At 50.2% G+C, this 24,323-nt stretch overlaps 1 protein-coding gene across 1 annotated transcript in view; it reads right to left on the bottom strand.

The window, feature by feature from the left end:
- Window positions 1-13,131: 13,131 nt before the first annotated feature.
- Window positions 13,132-24,323, bottom strand: part of CXXC4 (CXXC finger protein 4) — a 37,700-nt gene continuing 26,508 nt past the window's right edge. Inside the window, exon 3 of the mRNA XM_088523989.1 lies at window positions 13,132-13,752. Coding sequence (XP_088380115.1) covers window positions 13,708-13,752 — 45 coding nt within the window. The 3' untranslated portion in view covers window positions 13,132-13,707. The remainder of the gene's footprint in view (window positions 13,753-24,323) is intronic.

Below are 24,323 nucleotides of genomic sequence, written 5' to 3'. Positions count from 1 at the left end.
ACGGAAGGAAATAAGGTGAGTTTGACATGATTTGTTCTTGACAAATCCCTGTTGGCTGTTACTTATCTTCTTGCTATATTCTAGAGGCTCATAAATAATTTGTTTGATTATTTCTCCCAGCATTTCTCCATGCGCTAAGTAGGCTGAACAGCCTATAGCTCCTTGGCTTCCTAGTTTGCCTTTTTTTCCCCCCCTGAAGACAGGCGCTCTGTTTATCCCCTGCCAGTTGCCAGGAACTTCCCCAATTCACCACGAGCTCTCCAAAAAAACCTGCCAAGAATTAAACGATCATTTTGGCGAGCTCCTTCACCACCAGCCTCTTGGCAGGAATCCTGCGGTCTCCCTGTTCCGCCCCCGGCTGCCAAGATGAAGCCTGTCGAGCCAGAAACGTCCATTGGCGGCGACACAGCTGGGGCTGGAGCAAAGGGAAGATCCTGGTGCCTCTGTCTTCCCGACACCACCTCTTCAGCATCTGCTGCCCTTTCCCGATCAGCACAGATGGTAACTAGCGCACCCCACAACGCGCAACATCTCCTTGCCTTCTGCTGCTTCCCTCTCAAAACCTCCTTTCCGGTGATACCGCATTACACTCTGCTCTGCACTGAGGAGGAAAGAGCCCTGTTTTACCCCACAGCCTTGGAAGTGGGGCTTTTACTCAAATATCAGCTTGAGGGATTTAAAAGTAGTGGGGAGGGACGCTCCCCTTTAAGAGGCAGACACCCTGAGCAGGTACAGCCTCTAAAAATAATCCAAGAACATTATTCAATGGAGAACAACACTAACAGCAGTCAGGTCCGACCCAGAAGAGATGAATAAACCCCACACAACTCTGCAGGCCCCTTCCCTCCAACGTGCCTGGGAGGCCCCGCGTCTTTGCTGGGCGGCACCGACTGTCCCAGACAGCTCTGAAAGCATCTCTGAACTCCCCGGAGTTTCATGCTTAGAAGGTCGCAGCCGTATGCCAGAATATATACATTTATATACAGGACCCATGGCACTGCCCGACGGGCAGTCAGCGCCGCCCTGGTGCGAGCGCTAAGGGAGTTTTGTCCATCATTCTGAAAAAGATCCGGCGAAGGAGAGGGGTCTGCCGGAGAGCCACGCTGGGAAAAGAGGGGGGACTGGGTAGTTCCTGCCTCACAGATCGCTGGGATGCAAATTCCCAGGGGAGAAGGGAGCGGATGAAGGAGCTGGCGCCCCAAACAGCGGGGCGCAGCCGGAGCAGCGCCGTCAGCAGCCGCCTTGCCCAGCTCCCACGAGCAGGGGCTGGTGAGGGGCGAGCGGCTGGACTGGCCCTGGGCTGGCGCCAGCCCAAGGCTGTATTTGATGGGGTGCACAGGGCCCAAAATGTGCTGTCCGTTCTTTGTCCTTACTGACACAATCAAGCTGGAACTGCTGTGAAGCCTCCGTTCCTCAGCACTTTGGTGGCACACATCTTTCCCACTAGCTTTTTCTAAGGCCAATGAATTTTTCTTTCTTTCTTAGATGTAGTTTGATTTAAAATATCCAGTAGTCAGAGGATAAAACCCCATTTTTAACCTTCTATCTTCCCAAAGAAAATCAAGGCCTTGCAAACACCACGTTAGGCAAATGAGGGCCCCGGCAATGGCCATGTTGTCCCCAAGCTTGGAGGTCCAGCTCACACGAAGACCAAACCGCTGCAGTGGGACTCGCTCCCGGCGCATGCTCAGGTGAAGCATCGGCAGCTCGGAGGAAACCCTGGCCTCCTCTTCTCCTGGCTGGACACAGTCAGCTCCCATGGAGCTATGCTGCAAAACACCAGAACTTGGCTCAGCCAAACACAACTCATAAGAAATCTCCGGTTTCATTCTGTACAAGGTGATACCGCGGCACGTGCGGCTTTAATGGAGGCAATAAACCCAAGAAGGGCTGGAGCAAAGCAGAGGGGCCTCAGGACAGTGGAGAGAGGGTGAATCTCGTAAGGGGCTCTTGCACCATTGGCACTGTTTAAAGAGATGATTATTACTTAAAGCAAGAGGTCTCCTGAGCGCTGCTCCTGCCCCAGCACAGCCTTTCAGAAGCCCCAGGCTCCTCAGCAGTGACCGCAGCCATCAGACATGGCCGAGGGGATGGCGACCGTGTGCCAGCTCCTCCGGAGCTGCTCTCGCTGCTCAGCTGCAGCCCCTGAGAGCCCCTAGGAAGCAGGAACAAGCGCATCGGCATCGCTCAGGAGCGAGGTTTACTGACACGGGAGCAGTGAGAGACTCTCAGCTTGTTAGGAGTAATGTTGCAGATCAACCTTCGTTTTGCCCCAAGGAACACAGGCCTCCTTCTCCATGGCGTAGACATGGCACCCAAGTATGGCCACAGCATAAGCAACAGCAATTTAAGAGGAAGCCCAGCCTTATGGTGCTTGCCCTTTGCCTTTTTCTGGGAGGTTTACTTGGGTATCGGTTTCCTGGAGGTTTGGCCAGAGGATTGTTTTCTGCTGGCCACCATCGCGCTGGGACGGCAACGCTCTGGCTTTCGAGGCACCCGCGCTGCTGTGGGACTTCTGGTGCCTCTCTGCACGACAAGCCGGGCCGCAGCAGCAGGCGTGGGAAGAGGAGAGCTGGTCAGCAGCGGTGCAGACCTGCTGCTGAGCTGGAGCTGCTCCCAGGCGGGAGGCGGTGACGGCCCCGTGCGCAGAGGGGCCTCTGCACGCGGGATTAATGCTGGCAGCGAGCCGAGATCAGCCTGGTGGTGCCAACGAGCAACGCGCTGCGTTATCTAGGTTTGCCAGGTTGCTCGTCACACAGCCATCCAAGGCAGCCACTCCTTCGCAAGCAACACCACCACGGAGCAACCACAGGAGAAAAGACATGGGAAATCCCAGCACAGGAGAAGATGCAGGGGAGGGAAGGAAGGACGTCCAGAAGGGCTGGTGGACATGGCAGAGACACTGCGAGTCTGGCAAATTTGCAGATTGCAAATCCCACGTTGGGAGGCTAAGGTTGGGTTGGGACTGAGTTAGGGCTAGGGTTGTGCTCGGGGTTGGATTGGGGTTGGCGGGGTTAGTGCTTGAGGCTGGGTTGGGATTTGGTCCCGACTGAGGGTGAGCAGGGGACGGAGGCGGGTGCTGGGCCGGTGTCTGGGGCTTGGTTCCCTGTTGGGGAGCAGCCAGTTTGACCACACGGGATTGGGACACGGGTGCCTCCTGCACCAGCACATGAGCACGGGCGGCCAGAGCCCGCGACACACGCGGTTTATGCCCCCGGCGTTTTGCAAATGTTATTCCCTGGCATGCCCGCCCCGCTATTTTTAAGCTTCTCGCACAGATAAAGGAAATCTGCAACCCAGGAGAAGCTGCTGCTCATTAGGCAGCAGCAGCAGCAGGTCCTCCCCGTCGCAGCCCGGGCCTCCCCGGCCGCAGCCGCAGCGAGGCAATTACCAACGTTTAGATATTTTGCTGCTGCTGCTGTTGTTGTTGCTTTTGGCGGCGGCTTTGCCAGGCTCAACAGCGTAGACGCAACTTCTGCTCAATTAAGCTCGCGGATAAAAATAAAATAAAAAGGCGGGGGGGGTGTCTCTCGCAGGCAGCGCTTCATTTCCGTGTGTTAAAGCTGCAGCCCAGGATTTACGTTGCCCTCCCTGTCCCCACAGAGGGAAATCTCTAAATAAAAATGTCTCCAGCTCAAGTGGCCGCTATGGCACTGCAGACGTGTGCCCGTGCACCCATAACAGCCACACACAAACCCCACATCTGCCCACGCCGAGGCACCTTCCTCCCCACTGCAACAGCAGCTGCGTTATTTATAGGAGAAATAAAGAAAGAAGGAAGGAAGCGGGGAAAAAAAAATGCATGATGCATGCGAAGGAGCCTTTCCTCTGCCATCCAGAGAAAGAAGAACTAAAAGGATTATAAAAGTTCAGATTAAAATGATATAAAATCTAGCATTTGGCTCCGACACTAGTGCCTTGGTCCTCTGTAGCTAATCTGTATGCACTCTGTGACCTCCTCACAGCGAACCCTGCTAAATATATTATTCCCACGGGGGCTTTCACTGCTGCTTGGTGTCAGAAATCAATATGTATGAGGCGCGTGGATGGGAATTTCTAATAGATCTGCCTGGCCCTGTGCTGCTTTTCAATATCTGCCTTGGACTATTAGTGCCGGCTCGGTGCCTGTGAAATAACCGAGATAATCTTTTAAGGTGCACTGTTAAGGTGGAACCTAAATGTTGCCGTTTCAATTAAAACAAAAAAATATATATATATTCATAAATCAGCAGGCACCGCGCGCAGCCTTGTGTGTCGCCCGATTATAAACAATGATGGGGATTAAAGTATTAAGGCGGGTATGCTAATGTCTACATTTCCAAGGAAGGGCTTTTTTTTAAAAAAAAAAAAAAAAAGAGAAAATTGTATAGATTCATGGGGGAAAAAATAAATAAAACAGAACGGGGCGGGATGGCACCAGTTCTGCGGTGCCTCCCTCGCAGCGGCTCCGCGGGGGCCGAGGCGCGAGCTGCTCTGTTACCGCACGGACACCGACCCGCCGCCTGCCGCACTCTCCATTTTGCAGCCCTTCGCGCACACTGAAATTACTGCCCAGGTGAAACTGGGGGGTTTAGGGGTTTTTTGTTTGCTTGCTTTTCTTTGGATGGGGAAGTCGTGGCGCAGCCAGCCTGTGCCCTTTCCCTCCAGGGACGGCAGAGCCCAAAGGGACCAACCGTGGGTATAAATAATAATTAATACCCACACTTTTCTCATGGGGACCCAGCCCCTGCAAGGCACAGGAAGGCTCAGCCCCACTCCTAGGAGTGGATCAGCACCAGCGCTGCCCGTAAAAGTGATATAAACGTGTCTCTTCAGACCCTTGCGGGAGAGCCGGATGGGCCTTCATAAGCCACAGACTCCGTTTTCCCACAAATGTGGGAAAGAACAACGCTCACCAAAAGCACACAAGCAAAGGGAACACGAGCATCCATTCTCCTCTTTAAAAAATAAAAGTTAATTATATTTATGGCAGTAAAACAGGCCTCGGAGTCCCTGACAGACTAGAGCTAATGGCCAACTGGGACTTCCCTCGCCTCAGCCCACGTTGACCAACGAGCCCCAAACGGGCCCAGGCCCGGGTTTAAACACAAGGATCTTAAAATCCATTTTCCCTTCCAAGCCCTGGGCCGCCCGGAGCGCACACAGCTCCCACCCCTGGTGAAGGGGCCACCGCGTGCCGGGGGCAGCCTCGGAGCCGGCGCAGCCGCCCGGGCCGTTGCCCTTCGTCCCGGCCCCATCACGTGAACGGGCTCTGGCAGGCGGCGCCACCGCCTCCCTGCCGCAACCCCCGGCCTGCGCATTGCTCCTACCCCACTGGCGTCGCTCCGTATCGCCCCACACGAGGCCGGGGGTCAGCACGTGGCCCCGCGAGGCTCCCGCGCAGGAAGACGCCTCTCCAGCGAGGCAGGCCCTGGCTTTACTGCCAGCATGGGCGCGAGGCGCCACGGCACAGCTCGGCCTGCCCCACGGCGCCCGGAGCCGGTGGGCACCGCGCGGAGCTCGCCCCGCGTTCACCCTGCTGGCACACTGCCCTTCGCCAGCAGGGACATGGGAGCTAAGAACATGGGTATAAATATGGAGGGATAGAGGGAAGGAAGGAAGGAAGAGGGAGCTTTCTGCCTTCCTGGGGTTTTCCTTCAGTGCAATTCCATCTCCTAATTTCACATTACTAATAAAACACAGTGGGTTACCACAGGAAGTGGGGGGGAAAAAGCCCCAGACCACCAGTTTCAGTCTCTGCTCAGCTCATAACCGCTGAGGCCTCACCTCTGTGGTCAGCAAGGCTGCCGCGGTATCGCGCCCACCTCATAAATTCAGCCCAAGCGACGTCTCTCTCTCCAGCAGAGCCAGGAAAAGAAGCCAAGAGACCTCCTCGAGCTGCCTCCCCCCGCGGCACAGCTACACAACCACACGGCTCGGGGACGCCCGCTCGCACCCCTTGCCCACAGGCCTGGAGGGCAGCAAAACACCACTCTGACGGCTGCCCTCACCCGGCCAGCACTAGGGTATCGTGCACACGCCTGGGGCTGCGGCCGGGGCCTCCACGGCCTTTAAAACTCAGCTTCTGTCCCCGTGCTTGTAACCTGCGGCAGGCTGACGCACACAGAGGACCGTCTCCTTGCGGCAGAGGACTATACGCAGCTGTGTGATGGTATCAGCTTAGCTCTGGCCTTCTCACCTAGAACTGCAAAAGCTTCATCCTTCTCAACCCTCTCCTGGCGCTTAAAAGGGCGCCAATTACAGTCACACCACTCACCCATTAAGATATGCCCCAAACAGCTATTATCTGCTAATTCGTTTTACTGCTGTTTACTACTGCTACTTACATCACCTCCAACCTGCTACCGGGTTCAAATTAGTCATCCAAGAGAGGAAAAAAGCTCCATCTCCCCTCGGGGCAGGTCCCTCGGAGGCATTTTTGCAGCCCAGCAGCCTGGAGGCCGCGGAGGCAGGAAGGCTGCCGGAGCAGATGCCCAGCACTTGCTGGCTCCAGGGAGCACCGCCCGGCTCAGGCGAGTGAGCCCTCCTGGAGGCAACGGCTCCGTCTAATTAGTCTCAGCTGGAAGCAGCTCCCTCCGTGACAGCCTATTTATGAGAGCTGGGCCGCGAGGGGGAAGGCACCAAGTAACCAATTATGGGAAAGCCTCAGTTCCCTCCCCCTCCGCCCTAAGACACAAAAGTTGGCTCCATCTGGAGTAAGGGACATTGCTACTCCTGTAAATGCAGCAGCCCTTGAGAAAGAGCTTGTGGTACTGCGACTTCCGAGTTTCCCAGGGAGTAACTGCATCGGCAGGAGTAACTACAGGCATCTGGTGAAATCAAAACCTTCATGTTTCCGTTTTGCTCTTCTTGTATTTTATTTTTTCCTCCAAAGACTAGGAAAGAATTGACACAAGGAAACTTCATCCAGTTCAAATCCAAATTTATTAACCTGTAAAAGTCCATTTCCACACAGCAATCATAATGAATGAATGAATGTTTACGGAGCATAGTGTAAAAACATACCGAGTCAGCCACAGGTTGGGGTTTATGATTACTCACAAAAATTAATCATCAGATCACATGGCAAGCATCAAAAAGGCAAATCAGTCCAAGGAATGCAAACAATAAGGATAAAAAGGAAAAACAAGTCAGAGTAGAGTATCAGAAAGCAGTAATTTGATTGACAGTTCCTAATGCGGGTGACACCTTTCCTTAGATCAGGTCGTTTACCCACTACTTCTCCAAAAGCAGGTTGAAAGCCAGTTGCTCATAACTTTGTAGTGAGCAATACACTCACAGCCGGCGTGCCAGCCAGTCAGACCAACCTCTAGACCAATCTCTAGGTATGAGCATCAACGCGCAGGCACGTAAGAGGCTGGGCGTGTTCAGCGAGCCGCCTCTTAGAGAGCCTCATGGCCTCACACATTCACAGCCAAGGCTGGAAACTAACGCAAGATGTGTAGGTCAAGATCGTGTAGGTCCCTACCTTGGCTCACTTGAGCAATCGATACATTAAACTTTCCTCATTAAAATCCTCTACTACACAACCTGCCCACTGGATCTGGGGAGGTTTTCCTATCTCCTGGCCATAGCCAACCTGGCCCAAACTAGCCTGTGAGTGGAGGGGGAAGGATGCTCAACGCCTGGCACTCACTTCACTGTGTGTTGCCCACTGCGTCCAGTTTACTTCGGTGCTGGTCCTCCTTAGGGTTGTGTCTGAGCCACCAGCTGAGGTACTGACCCTGTTCGCAAGTGACGCCAGATGCAGAGGGAACCCGTGTTGGGAGTTTGGGGCCAACAAGAGGAGTTTCTGACCTGGGCTAACTCTTCTCTCTCTCTTTCTGACAAAAAATGCCTAGCAAACAACAGATGAGTTTCTGCTAAAGTTATACCCAAAGAAGGGCAGACAGCTACTGTTACGCTGTAGAAACGGTCGATTTAAAGGAATAAGGGGGAAAGGTGGGTTTCTTCCTAGACCAAAAATGCTTCTACACATGATCAGCTAAACTGGGCAGAATCACAGCGGTCCTGTGGGTGACATCATGGTATCTGCAGATAGTTCTAGCAGAACTCTACTGAATTATTGCCTAGCAAAGATCCTTAACGCTGCAACTCACAAGGAGACTTATACAGATCAAGGGACCCCCTGAAAATAGGCTCTCTCTCTCAGGTAGAAGTCATGTTAGACTAAGAAGTATCTCTGAAGATTTTTGGGAAACAAATCTATTAGTTAATTTGTAAAAGCCTTTTTACATGGAATTGGCAGTAGCACTGTACACTATTCCTGCTGAAAATAGAGTAATGCCACAATCCTGTAACATAGGTTGCAAACAGGAAAGAATAGCAGAAATACTTAATTCTTGAACACTGCAGCTTCTTTAGGCCACCCAGCCCCCTCAGGGAGAGGATCACAGCCTGCCACACGCATTTGTGCCGTTCCCAGCGTCTCGGGCAGGACCACCTCTCTGATGGATCCAGCTGTCCAGCCCATCCTGCTCCTTGCCAAGGGAACCAAATAGAGACACAGCAAAAGCGAGAACAGATCCTGCCAGCTTTGCTGGGACTGAAAACCTCCTTTTTTCCTCCACTCCAATAACCCCAGCAATTTCAAACCTTATCACACATTCTACAGTTACAATTAAGAAGATCTATTTCTTACGTAGCAGATTTTAGGGCTCTCTACCCATGCTCAGAGAGCGTTAACTCTTACAGAGAAATAAGGGAGAACTCACAACTAAGTCACCTCCATAACATGCTCTAAATTCACAAGGTTAGAAACCAAGGTAAAGACCACGGGAACCCAGTGGGGAGTAGGACCTCCCAGAGGGTCCTGGCCTCATATCATTAGACCATTTGTAGTTCCAGACTCATTTCTTGGAGAAATATCACAGAGCGCTGAACTGGATACTGGCGAAGAAAAATGAAGTCCAACATATCCTAGGAGAATTGAGCTTCCATGCAAAAAGGGTATTTTCCTTCCTGCTCACAAGTCCTATCAGGAGTTTGTCATTTTTGGCTTTGAAGAATTACTTGCATGGGTTTGATTTTTTTTTAATATTTATTTAAATTAAAATCTAAAAACTATAGAAAGGTATAGGTAGCTTTTTACTGCAAGGTTCCTATCTGCAATGAGCATTTCTCTGGAGCCAAGGGACATTTTCACTCAGACTGGTATAAAACAATACTCAGGGGGAAAAAAAAGAGTTGAAAGAGAAATCATTAAAGGTATAGGAACTCAGAGACCTCTTCCTGCTCCCAGATCGACCATCTCACAAAATGAGCGTATTCCCTCCATGAGGAGTCTATATTTAATCCAAACACATCACTGACTATGCCGGAGCCGCCTGGCAGCCCTTTCCTCCTCTTCAAAAAGTACTCGAGATTCACTCTTGGCTTTGTCTAATGAGCGGCCTCCGTCTCACAAGAACATACACCCTTACAGGTTGCAACGAGCGAAGACAGGATCAGTGAAATTTCACCTCTATTCCCTTCATTTGGGCTGCTTCCTCAGAAAGAAAGAAAAAAAAAGAAAGAAAGGAAAAGGCAAAAGGACACACAGAGGCCTCTCCCCACCCTGAACACCAGTTAGCGCTGAAGGATGCTCGCCGACCACCTTGTCTTTCAAGCCTTTCATAACCCTGTTTCGGCACACAGGGCCGCGTGCGATGCTCAGTAACGGAGCGTTACCAGAAATATCCCCAAAGTCAGGTGGCGGGCGATCAGCGCACTCACAAACTTCCCTTCCTATCTGGCATTGTCTGAATGCCTGTGAGCGGAACAGGGATCTTCCGTGGAAATGGGCTGCTGTTTCCTTCACCACGGGCACTTCCTGAGGCAGGTAAAGGGCAGAACTTTGCGCTGAGCAGCAGTACAACCAGGAGTAAAATATTCTCGCTGTTCTCTCACAAATCATATCCATCAGCCCCAATACCCTGCTAGCCACACAACAACCTCATCGTAGGACTCCTGTTCGCCGCAAGAGTTACGGATGAGGTCTCCCCTCCGTCTGCCTTTCCCTGCGACGCTCCTACCTGCCAGCCTACCACACCACCCTCACCACGGTGCTTGTACGGAACAAGAGCTCTGCATGAAACGGTCAAAGGCTTCTCTGCGGTCCCTCGTTTCTATTTCACAGCCCTTTCCTAGCCTGAAAATCTTAACATTACCTTCCTGGCTGTCCAAAGGTGGCAGGTAGCTCTTCCTGCCATCTCAAAAACCATACGGAGTGCAACGTTACCTTCACATACGCAACTTACGGGGTTTCCACCAATTGTCACTGGTGAAGGAATTCTGTGGGCAGCTACAGTACGGGCACGCCAGCCCCCACGTGTGGCCGAGGTCAGCACCGACCTTTGGGCTTAGTCGGAAGATCCTTTGGGGTTTTTTGTCTTTCTTTTTTAAAAGAGGTTTTCACTGTTTAAGATCCCACAAACAAAACCTGTTTATGGAAAAGGAGAGATATTTTGAATACTAAAGTCCTTTATTCAACAACACAGAAATATCACAAAAACAACTTTACTGGGCAAATTGAATGTTTTTATACAGTTTTGTACATGCCCCATAAGTGATTATTTTTTTTTAATAAATACACTGTTTTCCAAAACTGTTTTTTTTTTCCATAATTGCACAAGCATACATACACCTTACACAAATATCTATTAGAAAATTTAATAGATAACTGCACAGTTCAGAAATAGGAGAACACTGTGAAAGCAGTACATTTCTGTGGCCCGCGTTTCTGGAAAAAAACCTCTTAGTTCCCTGCAATTGTGAAAATGGGAGTATTTGCTAACACAGGAGCTGTCTTTTATTCACTAAGAATACAGTAGAGCTCAGCGTGAAACTGCCAAATTTAATAAAAACAAAATCTGAAACATTTAGCTGTTACATGAGAACCCACTGTTTGATATCACTATGCATCTAACCATGATCAAAGACCCACTACTGCTTTTTGCTGAATGTATTCGACCCTGAACGGTATGTTCATTTAACTACTTTCTTTCTTCATTATTTGATTACAGACAGAGCCCATTTGAAGACTTCATATTCCTTAGCATTAATTGTATGACTTACATACCAGGGGTTCTGCACAGAAAAGGAGTATTTCTTCTCTGAGGGAGGGCCTGTTATGAATTCCCGCAACGTGCATGCGCGCCTCCCTCTCAGCCTTGCTGTTCTCCACGAGTTTATCTGGGGCATGACAAAAATGCTCCTGCGAGGCTGAGCGCGCCCGCCCAGGCGGCTGCCAGATTACGCTCCGCATTTCTCTTTATTTTGCGTTGTGAGAATGAAAGACACAGAGGAATACACGTTTTCATACGGGAAAATGTTCTTAGACCTTGTGAAAAGAACAAATTTGGTAATTAAACTTGACAATAATCTGATTTACAAATACGTATATAACGTGTGGGGAGGAGGGGAAGGTGAGAGAGAGAGAGAGGCCAGAAAGGGATTTCCTTCTTCAAACATCACTAATCAAAATGCTCTATGCGCACTACATCATATAAATACCGTTTTACCAAAATCAAAAAATGTGATGACGTAAAGGAACAATACCCAAAACCAAAAGCATACGGGGAAATCAAAGAAAAAAAACAACTCTTGCTCGTTTTTAATAATTAACAGGTTTGTGTGTTTGTTTTTAACAATTTTGAATTGACATGTAAAACACCACAATTACAATATACAGATCCATCAGTTCTTTAAAACAAAACGACAAAACAAAAAAAAGAAACCACATCAAGACATGCAACATTAGGGTATTAGACAGTTAAGTACATTGCTATGAATATCTCTGTACACCTAATGTAGCCTGAACTTAATTTTGTTTCTACTTCTGCAAGAGCAGTCACAATTTTCCAAAAAGCAAGGCGAGCTTACCAGCCATGTGTGCAAATAAGGCTTCAGTTTACAAATCAATCAGCGTTTTGGCAGAGAAGACCTTGCAGAGCTCTTAGGGGTCCAGCAGGAAACAGCAGAGGTCCTAACGCGAGAGCCCCCGGCACCGAGAGCCCGTGCAACGCTGCCGGCTGAGCGGAGGCGCAGCGCGGCGCGCCGCCGTGGAGCCGAGCGCCCCTTGCGCGCCCGAAGAGCGGGGCCGTGACGGACATCCACCCCATGGATGTCCCCCAGCGCGCAACGCCCACCCGGGGTCGCCGGGGCCCGCGCACGGGAGCTGGGAAGGGGGAATGGGCTGGGGTAACGCGAGAGGGGATCGCTCTGCGCGGCACTAGCCCGGTGCTCCCGTGCTCGGCACCTTGTCTGTGAAACGACTGGTAGGGCTGTCTTGCATAAAGTGGTAACTATCTCAAATACGGGGCACAAGAGCATTCTCTGACTTCGACGGGGTGGCCTTTTCACTCATGAGTGGAATAACGAAGCCAAGCAATAAAAAAATGATGATCAACTGGTATTAAGTATCCCTAAGTTCAGTGTCTTCCATATCTTATAGGGCATATGAGTTACAACCCTCCATCAGCTGCCTTTTGAAGGAGCAAGCATTTTATCCGTGCAGCAAAGGAGGGAAGAAGAATGGCAAGGCCGGTGGTTCAACAAAGCCCAGATCAGCAGACCCAGATGTGTGTGCAAGAAGCTTTGTAAATTATAAAATAAAGGTAAATTTCATACCTCTCAAAATATCCAGGCTCTCAGTTGAGCATAACTGCAAGTGAGACCCAAACCAGTATAAAACATCGTAACTTACTTACTGGTGAAGAGCTCTATGTGGAACAAAAATATTGCATTCAACTTTATAAAATATTTACTCCATTGGCTGAAAAGCTTACACGAGAACTCACAGATGGAGGGTAATTTGACGGAGTCATCGCTTTTCCTACGGTCTCGTACTCATTTCATTTGGTATCCCAGAACAAGCTTTCTACAGACGACTGGTTTTGCACGTCCGCCTACGCCGTGCAGCCCACCTTACAGCACAGCCAAAAGCAAGCCAACACCATAGAGTCTTTTGGGAGAGACACCCTTCTGTAAAGTTCTTTTGGAAACAATGCAAGTGCATAAACCACTACTCTAATATAGTGCTCAAAAGATTAATTTTAAATTTTATGTCTTCCCCCCACACACCACCACGGCGGAAGGTAATTGCTAGATGCGTCATAATCTTTTTTATTGTGTAAAACTTGGCATCAAGTCTCTATGGAAGGATGCATGGTAAAACAGTGCTGTTGCTGCTGCTGCTGCTAAACAACTAGCAAAATAATATTTAAAGCTAGGATTTATTGCTCTGGATTTAACTCGCAGAACCACACCGTTGTGTACAAACCGTTAATCTCCATAGATGCTCAGACGTGATTGTCTCCTTGTGTCTAAACACACAAAATACAAGCTGCTATCTGTACAGTTTACAGTACTGAAACACATATATTTGAAAATGAAGTATAGATATGTTACTTTTCAGAGATACATGACTTTATAGCAGGGGTTTACCCAAACTTTTTTTTTTTTTTACAGCCACTTTAAAAATAGACAACAACTTCACTAGTATAGCTAAGTTACATCAAAGAAAGAATCGGAGTACTTAATGTGGATCAATCGGCCAATTCCCCAGGCTCCCAGATTTTTTGTGGTTTGTTTTTTGAGGAAACCCCTATACATAAATGAAAATAGTATCTGAGTATATTCTTCAATGGTGGACTAAGCAGTTTCTTAAAACAAGACTTTAGCTTGCCATTCACTTCGGACTGCCTTGAAAATAAGATACACTACTGCTTAAAAGAACCATCGGAATGCTTCAGCGCTGGGAACAGGTGTTCTCTAAAAAAGAAGCAAGAAAACAAGTTAAGCTTTCTTTTGTGGCATTGCAATATTCGATTTTGTCTAGTTGCTTTCTTCCCTTTACATTTTAGCCATACCTGCAGTTATCTAGGAACAACATGATGCCTCGTATAGCTTGGCAACTCACAGACACATCCTTTCTCTAAACACATGCCATTCAGGAACTAATACACATAGGTCTTTGTCAAAACATAACACACCTAACACGCTATTTCCTCCTTAGTTAAGCAAGGTAGTTATGGAAAAGAAAACATTGTTATTAAAAAGAAATAACAGCAAATAAAGGAGTCCGAAGGAGAAGGGCGCGTGCTGCGGAAGGGCCGCGCGGCCGGGCCGGGGCGCTCAGTGTGGGCGGCCGCTTCCTTCGCCCCGCGCGGAGGGCAGCGCTGTGGCACGCGGGCGCCGCTGTCCTTAGCACGGACCTTCGGCGAGGGACACGTCCCGCTGCGGGGAGCGGACTGGCCTCCGGTTTTCTCCTCGCGGCTTCCCCTCGTCTGCCCCCAGGATTAATGACCATTCACTGACCACAGTGGGAGCAGCAGCAAGCCCGGAGGCAACTCTGTGCTGGCCGGGCCCAGCGCACAAACCCTTGTTTAATCAGCGAGTGTCCACGGAGAGCAGGGCCGCATGCAGTGAAACCCCCCAAGGGCAAAGCCCTAGGAAACAGCAATTAAATCCTGGCTACAAAGGAGCTCTCCCTCATCTTGTCGATGTTATAAACAAATATCATGTCTCTTTTTGAAGGTTCTCTTTAATTTTTGTCTTGGTAAGCACTGTCTGGTTTTGTCCTGGGCTAGCCTTCCTCTCAGGTTTAACACTTGTGTCCCCAGAAATACGGGAGGCAAAAATATTTCAGCTGTGTCACCACCATTCTCAACTAGGGGCCGTGGACATTCAAGCCCCCTCCATGGATGTGGAAGTTTAATAAATCATCTGAAAATTAACTTCCAAGGACAACAAGCCAGCTTGTCAAATAAAATCCCCCGGAAGAGCAGGCGTTTGCTCCATGTCAGTGCCCGGGGCAGGACCTGTCCGTACCCAGCGCCCGCTGCAACGCGCGTGCAGCGCCAGCACAGGGCCGGCCTGGCCCAAGGACGCCGCGCGGCGCGACACGACTGCCCCGTGCCGCCTCCAATATGGCTGCTGACAACGTGCGAGGTGTGCGGATTCATAATTTATAAAGAAGTTGACGGGAAGAGAAGCTTGGGTTCAGCGCAGCGGCAAACGATTGCAAGGCTAAACCAATTTCCAAAGAGCCAAACATGCAAATGCATTAAACTTAATATATTGGCTTCACCTGAAAACCAAATATAATATTCTCCTCTGGGTCCATCTACCTACACACAAAGCCACAGATAGATAGATTGATTTAAAAAACAGAGACGGAAAATGCCTTTATTTATTTTCTTGCAGCGTCAGGCTGACTTACTGTCAGACACTGTCATATCAGCTGGAAGTAAAGGTGCAGTGTCTGATTAAAAGGTCATTCAGACCTTTAAATACATGGAATAATATTTTTGAAGGGCAAGGCTCTGGTTTAATACGTGTGCTTTAAAAAAACCTACAAGATAAGGAATTTTGCATCCGCACCCAAAGTTCTAATTAAAGATATACATTTACAATTAAATATCCACGGTGCTAACCCCCGATTTGGGAATGAATTATTAATCTATGCTTAAACAAAAAGCTTTTAAAATAGAACAGGTGGCTCAAGTTAAATCAAAACCAATTTCTGTGATGAAATCCTTTGATTTTACCACTCCGAGACTCAAGGTTATTTCAAGACCAAATGCCATCTTTCAGCCCGCTCGGTGGCTCGGCACACCAATATAGAAGCTTAAGTGCAATGACCATCCACCTTCTGCTTGGATAAATGCAAGAGTCCCAGCTGGGGAATCAAACCCTGGGCGAGATTACGACGAGTTTCTGGGCCTCGGCTGGGCTTGCAGGAAATCATTACCCCGAGTGTCAGGGAAGACAGATCTCCCGGGAAGGGGAGGGAAGGGGGGCGGCAGTGCGGCCGGAGCGGATCAGCGCTGTGCGCGGCTGCCCTCGGCGCTCCTGCTGCTGCTGCAAACAGCAGCCTCGCGCCCGGGGGAAAGGCCGCAACCTGCAGCCCCGGCTGCTCCCAACAGGTAATGCCACGAGCACGGGAAGTTAGCCCTACACAACCGCGTATGAGACCACCTTCAGCCTTAAAACTCTCTTGTTCCCTTTCTCTTCTTGCCAGCTTTCACTGAAAACTGAGCTTGCTACAGAAGTAGGAAGAATGGCTCGAACACCGGAAATGCAATATCACCTTCACATAGAGAACCAAAACCACTATGTTTTTTTGGCTTCATGAGAAGGCAAGAAAAAAAGCAAGCAAACACAACAGAACTGTGAAGTATCCTTAAACAAAGCAGTGTGGAAAAACCACTCGTATCTCCACCAGCCACAGCAAGAGGCCCAGTAACTCCAAAGCAGGCCCCTCATGTATGTGCACGCAGGCACACACTTACAACGGGTTAAAGCAGCAGAATGACACACGCTGCGAAACTTGTCACCAGAGACTCCGTTCTGATGTTTGCTGTTGGGTGCTGTTGGGCTCCTGACGCTGGCGCCTGTGGGACACTCTGGGGCCACCAGCTTGCCCCGCTCGGCCTCACTGCTTGGAGGAACGTCGAGAGCCGCTGCTACCTCGTGCCTATGGCTCTTCGTGGAGACGCCCCCTCTCCCGGCTGGCGCAGTCTCGCAGCTCGCAGCTGCCTGGGAGATTTGCTGCGCAGCTCGGAAGCCAGGGAAGCCAAGAGCTCCTGCTACGCTGTGCTGGTGCTGGGGCTGCAGACCACATTCACAGCGGCGTTCGGAAGCCTTGGCGTAAGTCATCTTTGCTATTATCTTCTGCAAGGCTAGGGAATCGCTGCGGGAGAGGTGAACCACATTCATAAATAAAATAGTAATAAAATACAGCAGAGCGCTACGTGATTACAACCCAATACTTTACCAGCGTTTAAGGAGGTTGCCTGATGTACGAATCCTTTCGTGTTTGATCCACAAGCAAAAATCCTCTTCTCCCAGAAGCAACCTGGCACGCTGGCTAGAGCAAGCTGCAGTGCAGATGCACAAGTCCTCCTTCCCCTCGAGCAGCCCTGGCTGAAACAAGCAGCTCTCCAGGAGGTACACTGCAGCCAAGGGGTGAAGATTTGGGCTTCCTGACAGCGCCCTTACACAGACATAGGTGACTGCAAAAAAAAGACAGGAGCCAAGGAGCTTCTTTCTTAATGAATTCCAAACACAAATCCACCAGAGCTGAAACAGGTGGATTTTCCTGTATTTCCCAAAGCAGTGGGCTGGTGCTAGTCACACACAGGGAAAAGCGACCTTCACAGTATCTTCACAGGTGCTCTTGAGTTTCTCACACTGGAGGACGATCCCTTCTTGAAAGTCCTTCCACGAGATGCGGAGCTTAGGTCAGTGGACGCACGATGTAAAATCTGTCCCGCTAAGCTCAGAGACAGAGAAATCTGGTGGTACATGATGGCAAAACAAGTTCACCCGCAAAGCCTTGCTCCCAGCGTGAAATGCTGTGTGGGTCAGTCAGCAGCCCACAGCAGACATTGAGCACCACCAGCAGCGAGGCCTGACCCGGGCTTGTCTCATAGGCTGGTGAACGTGGAGTCTGGCCCTGCTTAATCCCGTAAATGCCACAAGGCTTTGGAGAGGGCTGAGAGCCACAACATCGAGGCAGTAAGCATCCTCTGCCCCTTCCTCCAAGCCAGGTCTTACACTTCCAGCACTGCAAGCTGATTTAGGGGGCAGCCGATCCCAATGGACATGACGTCTAACACACAGATACTGCTGCTCGTACAGAAACTGTCCCGAGTCTCTGCAGAGCTGGGTGAGTGAGAGCGGCGCTGTGCAAGGCTGCCAAGGACGCGAGGTCCCTCCCCGAGCCTCCTCTGCCAGCCTGTGCTCTGCACAGCAGCTCCCCTCCTCCTTCCTTAAATGCTGAACCACCCTGAGAGGAAAGCAGCCTTTAAAATTATCTATGGCCCACTTTGTTCTTCTCATAAATATACATTACCTACAGCATTGACTTTGGGGAAAAGCTCCTAATGCTCAAATTCATCTCACACAGTTTCCTTGAATGTTTTTCTTTGGGCCAGCAAGCTTGGGGGCAGAAAAAAAGCCTGAGAATTCCCAGCCCTGGAAAGGGGAAAGGGGAAAGAGGAAAGGGGAAAGGGAGGGAGGCGTCTAGTCCCTGGAGCAGCGCGTTCCTCCCAGCCGCTCCGCTGCCTGCGCGAGGGAGCCCTGCCAAGCTGCGCGACCCCGGCGGGACGCCCAGGGACAAGGTGTCGCTCCCACGGGTTTTACGGCACTGGCTAGTACAGGAGGGCTCTCTGTGTGGGAGCAGTCGGCTCCTTCCTGCCCTGACAGCTTCCACAAAACCTCAGGTGCAGGGAGAGGGGCTGCGGGCTCTTGATGAGCTGTGAAACAGCCCATGAAGCTGTGACACCTCTGCCAAAATCCCTGAGTGCCCATGGACGCAGCCTCCTGCTCACGGGACTCGCTATCACGCTCTGCCACCACCCACTCATTACCAGCTTCTTTTTGGACTTTCTGGATAAAAAGAGATGAGGCCGTCAGGTCAGAAACTCAGCAGTGAGTTTGTTTTAACAATGCAAGTTAAAACATCTCCCACCATACCTGAGCTACAGACCTGCCTCCCTCCGCAGCGGGGATGAGGTTTAACATTTGTTTTAAAAGCCAGCTTTATTTGCTCTGAGAAGACACGAATCTGCTTGCTGGCAGTTATTTTTCCACTCGCGCTGCCTCTCTCTCATGTGGAGTTTGACACGAACCAGACTTGGAGCACACCAGATTAGGAAACTCATTTAACTTTCTCTGACACCAACTCCACGAAGCGAAAAGCAAACCTCCGCCCCAGGGTACTACAAATAGAGACTCAAAAAATGAACTGCTAATTCGGGGACAAAAAGCACAGCTCCCCTCCAGTTTCACTCGGCTAACAGCCTCGAGAGACTTCAGTGAGACCAGCTAGGGAAGAGAGGGTTTGTGCCTGTGGTAACGGAGAACTAAAGACTTGTCACCACGGGGCCAGATCCTTCCTCTTGGACCCACCGCCAGCCATAGGTGGTCGTTTCCTAACTAAATCAACAGGAATAATTTGAGAAATAATGTATTTCTCCATAGGAGAAAGAACCAGCAAACATCTCTCTCATTTACATTCAGTGCACATCATCATTTATTTTTTATATATATATATATATATATATTCTTTTGCTTTCTATACGAGATTAAATTTGAGGAGCGGGTAAACAATTTCACTTTTTTGATCTAAAAATTGCATAACACCACCGGGAAAAAAACAGATGGCAAATACAGACCAGAAATCGTGAGGAAGCAGGGCTAATGTCGTCAAAGAAACCTGGCCGAGCCCCGTGCAACAGGAGAGATGGAGCCGCTTCCCGCGCTGGCGGGCGCCTCGGCCCGCAGCGGTCGCGCCAGCTCCAGCGAGGCCGCTCGCACGCGCCACAGCCTGCTGGAAATCCGCGCGGGCTGGGGAAGCCGCTCGGCACTGCCTTGCGCTAAGGCTCCAGGAAGCAGGATGAGCCCTGGAACGGAACAAATCCCCTCGGCTCCCGTCAGGGCCGGGAGCAATTGGCGGCCACCACCGCTTCCCAGCACGCTGCCTTCCCTGTGCCAGCGCGGCTCTTTTGGCTGGGAAGCGGCAGGATGCAGCCAAGTCTCCAGCTGCGGCGGCTGCGCGCTCCGAGCGCTCGCAGCGCCCGGCTGGCCGGGCGGCCCGCGTGGCCGTGCCAGGCACCGGCGCGCGGCGCTGGCAGCGCCCTCGGCACCGCCACTGCTCGCCCCACTCCGGCCCCAGCAGGAGCTCTTAAAAGCTGCTGCCAAAGGGAGGCAATGGAGACTCGGGTCAGGGGCTGCAATACGCTGCTGGCAAAGCGACCGAAGCTTTGTATTCCCTTCCCGTATGCCTTCCAAGCAGCCCTCCCAATTCCTGTGGTTTTGCAGCTATCTCTACAGCTAAGGAAGGAGCTGCTAAGCTCTCTGCAGCAGCTGCTCGGCAGCGCACGTTGAAGACTTTGCTATTTTTATTTCCTATTTGTGTTCCAGCCGCCTCGGGGAGCATGGAGAGCGTTTCCGTTGGCTCTTGGCCTCTCAGCGGGTAGCCCTAGCCCCTCTCCTGCTTCCTAAGGGAGCGGGAGGGCCAGTGCAAGCCCTGGGTCACCTCAGAGCCTGACCTGAGGCCAAGCAGCCCAGGAGGGCTGTCACTCAGTGGCCTCTCTCTCACTGTGGCAATTGCTATAAAACTGCCAAACGCTTTCCTCGCATAAAGCGGGAATGCCTGTCACTGAGAAAACTTTTACAGAAAAATTCCTGGGCACCGTAATACCCAAAATGCTGCACTGCAAAAGACACTACAAGAGAAACAGCCGCCCCAGTGCTCCGCTCCGGCTCCCGCGTGGGGCCTGCCCGGTTACTTGCTCGGGCACTGCTCCCTCGAGGAGCACCCGCCAGCAAGGTGCCATCCTCCACCGCACACGTGCGCATGCGCCCGCAGCCCTCACGCTGCCCCTCACCGCCCGTCTTGGCCGGCCCCTGCGAAAACCTCCCGTCTGTCCCCACCAGTTGCTCTCCCCCTGCACGCACAAGCTCTCATTAACATTCATCCCATTAATGAGGATTCCCTGTTGGTTCATCATCCGGCAGTACAAGCCTTTGCACTCCACATCTGATATCTCTATCGTCCTCCAAACGACTGCTCTGGGGCACGGTAATCTCTTCTGGACGGGTCTCCCAAGGAAGGGGAGGCATGGTTCTCCACACCAGACCTAAATTTAAATCTCTTTCCTCTAGAGATGTGCTGCCTTCAGCATCTTTTTCTCCTACGTGCAACCTAAAGCCGTCTATGATGCCTCATTGATTAGCTAACTGCTTCTGTCCTTCGGGATTTTTCATACATCAACGATAAAAGAGCCAGTGAAAAATACACCCATTAAATGCTTGGCCTCTGCATGTTTTCTTTTCCTCAAGACTTTCCAAAAATACGTATTTACCCAAACGCAATACTCAGGAAATTACCTGGGCTTCAGCCACCGCCTACGGCTCCCTGCAGGCGCCAGCTCAGCGCTCTGAGCCCGCGAGCACGGGGCATCCTCCTCCTGGATGCAGGACAAGGAGCAGCAACACCCCCCGTGCAGCGGGTCACCACAACTCCTCGGCAGGGGAAGACATTAAAGCCCGTCGATAGCTCTGAACACCGCTCATTCCCTGTTATGTCTCTGAAATTTTCACAGATGACAATTAACGCTCATCTCAGTGATTATTTGTGTGACACTCTCACCTCCGCTCGATTTTGACCTCCAATTTATTTTACGTCAGCTTCTAAGCAACCACCTGACTGCAACTGCTGCCTCCCTGGGTTGAGATGAGCTGGTGATTTAGAGGTAACAGGTTTTATTTCATTACTAAGCTTGGGTCATCAAGTCCTTTCCCACCCACTCACTGGTGGTTTGCTACTCAGACCCGCGACCCTTCCAAATATATTTTCTCCTCTTTTGCCCACTCTAAAACCAACAGCTTTCGTTTGACTACACCCACGCCCACCTGAGAGGTCACACATTTAACAGAATCTACTCCCCACTCACCGTTTTGCCTTCCTGAGCTCCCTAGCAGCACCAGGATTAGCACTCTTTGCCTGTCTGTCCTTGGTACCCCAGCGCTCAGGATGGTGCTGAGCCGCCCCTGATGTAACTCCTCCAGGACACCTCGGGACCTCCCATCGTGCTGACGGGACACGTCACGTGCACTAACGAAGCGCAGGCTGACGGGACACCGGGATCCTCCAGCTCCTCCGAGATGCACGTTACACACGACCTAGGACACCCCTGGGCCCGGCAGTCCCGCAGCGACAAATCACCATCCTCACTCCTTCATTCACCAGCATCTCCTCCCATCCACGCTTGTCAGCTTGACACTGCCTATGCCTTCCTCGTCCCCTGGGCTTTGGAACAACTTGTTCAGATCATGCAGCTCCTCCCATGCCACATGCTCAGCCCGCTCTCCAGGACCTCTCCATAAACCACACTCGGTTTGAAAAACGAATTGAAGAAAGGGGACCTCGCTCCCAGCTCCAGCACGCAGGAAGCCCTGCTCCTCATCCTCCCAGCACCCGTCCGGGGTAACGATGGCTCGGCCTCTCCACGGGGAAGTTCTGGGAAGACCGTGACCAACGAGCTGTCAACCACCATTACCTGAACTCTCATCCCTTAGCCCGTGACTCTCAGCCAAATGACGGCAGATACCAGCTAATAGGGATCCAATACAGAAGCACAACACAGTGCAGGGCCAAGGCAGCCCGGAGCTGAAGGGCATAGCGTCTGGAGGAGAGAGAGGCGCACGGCTTTCCAACACCCAGCACTTCAAAGAGAGAAACAAAGAAAAACGCTAAGCAGACCAGAGGAAAGATTAAAACTCAAAGGTGATTAAATAAAAGGGGATTTGACGAGTTTGCTGCCCATTAAGAACGCAGTATCCAGCATGACCCAGGCTGACTTTATTCCTTTCAAGTTCTCATATTTCACTTAGCACTGTAGTTGAATATCAGGTTAAATGAAAAAAAAAAAAAAGGAGGAATTTTTGAAAACTACAAAAGTTTCAAGAGGCTTAACACATACCTGGCCACGGATTTTTATGGTCTTAATTAAGAGGAAGCACAGGAGTTACAGGGAGGAGAAAATATTTCCCATAATGTCTGAGAGTAGAAGTTAACAAGCCTGCTGGGATCTTTTTAGCCCCTGCAGAGCTACGGCTTCAACATTATTAAATGGCTGTCGCATCTGAAGTATGGTGCAACATACCTCAGCAAACAACAGAAAGCACAGGATGCTGAAATGGGAGAGGACTTTAGATTACGCCGCAGAGTAATTCAATTTCAGGACAGGTGTTTGGAGGTGATTGAACAAGATACGACTGCAGAAAACAATAAAGGTGCCCAAAAGAAGAGAAAAGACAGACACAGCAGGTCAGGCTCCCAAACAGCAAAAAAATGTCAAACAAAGCCACATGCTTTGAGACATCGAGGTTCAGCATGATCATTCAAAGTAGATGAGCAACGGGAAAACACAGACACTGTAGAAACAGAGAAGTACTTTCTTCAAATGGCATTATTCCCCAGGAAACACGGCATCCCTTGGCAACTTTTAAACACATAGTAGGCGACGCAGGAATTGTTAGCAATGGAGGCTAAGTCCCGGAGACCTGCTCATGCAGACCTCAGTTACTTTCCTAATTCTCCTAACTCTAGACCTTTCCCTAGGCAGCCACCGCTGCTTTACACTGTGGCCAGTGATCAAACAGATTAGGCAGTATATAATGAGACTTTAAGGTGCATCTTCTAGGTTTGCCTGCTTAGAAATATTTCTGTTTCCAAGCCAAACCCTTAAGATATGAAGTGTCTGAAGACTTTCATTGATACATTTTTAAATTATTTGAAAAGGACATTGACTCAGCCACTGTTATGCATCAATTTCATGACACAGAGTAATTAATATCTCTCTCCTATTTAACTCTCTGAAGCACATTTGTTTCAAGACACAAAACTTCCGACGGAATACCAGGATGTTGCTATTCAAAAGGAACCTCTACCTAACATCCTAATTCATTCTCTTCAAGAAAAGTCTTCCCTGACTTCAGTAAAGGCATCAGATGTTGATGTAGCAAACAGAAGTGCATGGAAAGTAGCCCAATAAAATAACGTCAGGAAAATATAGACTAAAATTGAGAATGTCACTCTTCATCTGTTACTCTGTTAGCCACCCCAAGCGAGCAGGATATAACGCGATATTCACACCACTACCAACTTAAACAAGCCTCCTTCTATGAATAAGGCATGAGGTGCACAGCCCACAATGTTTTGTACAAACACAGAACTGGCAAGATATTTCTAAAAGTGCTATTGCTGGCATAGGAGGCAAAGTCCCACTGCCTTCCACGCACCTCAAACTGAAATACAAATTCCAAATCACTTAGATTACTCGGAAAAAAACCTCACCCATTACACTTATTACTGCCCTAGGGAAAAAATAATCTGGCATCATCATCCTATTTCTCATAACCTATGCAACCTGTCCAGCCTACACGACACACTCCGATTTCAACATGTCAACTTGTAATAAAAGTGACCGTAAACTCACTGGTGCAAAGGCTGGTGCAAAACCCTGACGCCCACCTGTATAACCCATACGAATACTTCGGGGCCCACGTAAACAACAGTGCACGTGCTGTGCCGGGCAGCGAAGATGCAAGCTGCCAGGACCCAGCAACCCCTCTCGCCGTACGGACAATTTCACTGGCAAACCATCAGAGTTCAATGATTTAAAGCCAGCAATTTCAATGCAAGCAGAAAGTAGTGTTCCTGTGAATGAGACACTTAAAACCCTTGACTGTCCTATAATTTTTGCTGAATTCCTTAAAATTTGGTTCAGTTCAGTACCAAATCTCACCACTGAGACTTCTTTAGGCTG

This window comes from Tinamus guttatus, unplaced genomic scaffold, assembly GCF_059628265.1.
Source record: "Tinamus guttatus ecotype Peru unplaced genomic scaffold, ASM5962826v1 Tinamus_guttatus_pri_ptg000202l, whole genome shotgun sequence".
Taxonomy (NCBI): Eukaryota; Metazoa; Chordata; class Aves; order Tinamiformes; family Tinamidae; genus Tinamus; species Tinamus guttatus.
This window is presented reverse-complemented; position numbering and strand designations above follow the sequence as displayed.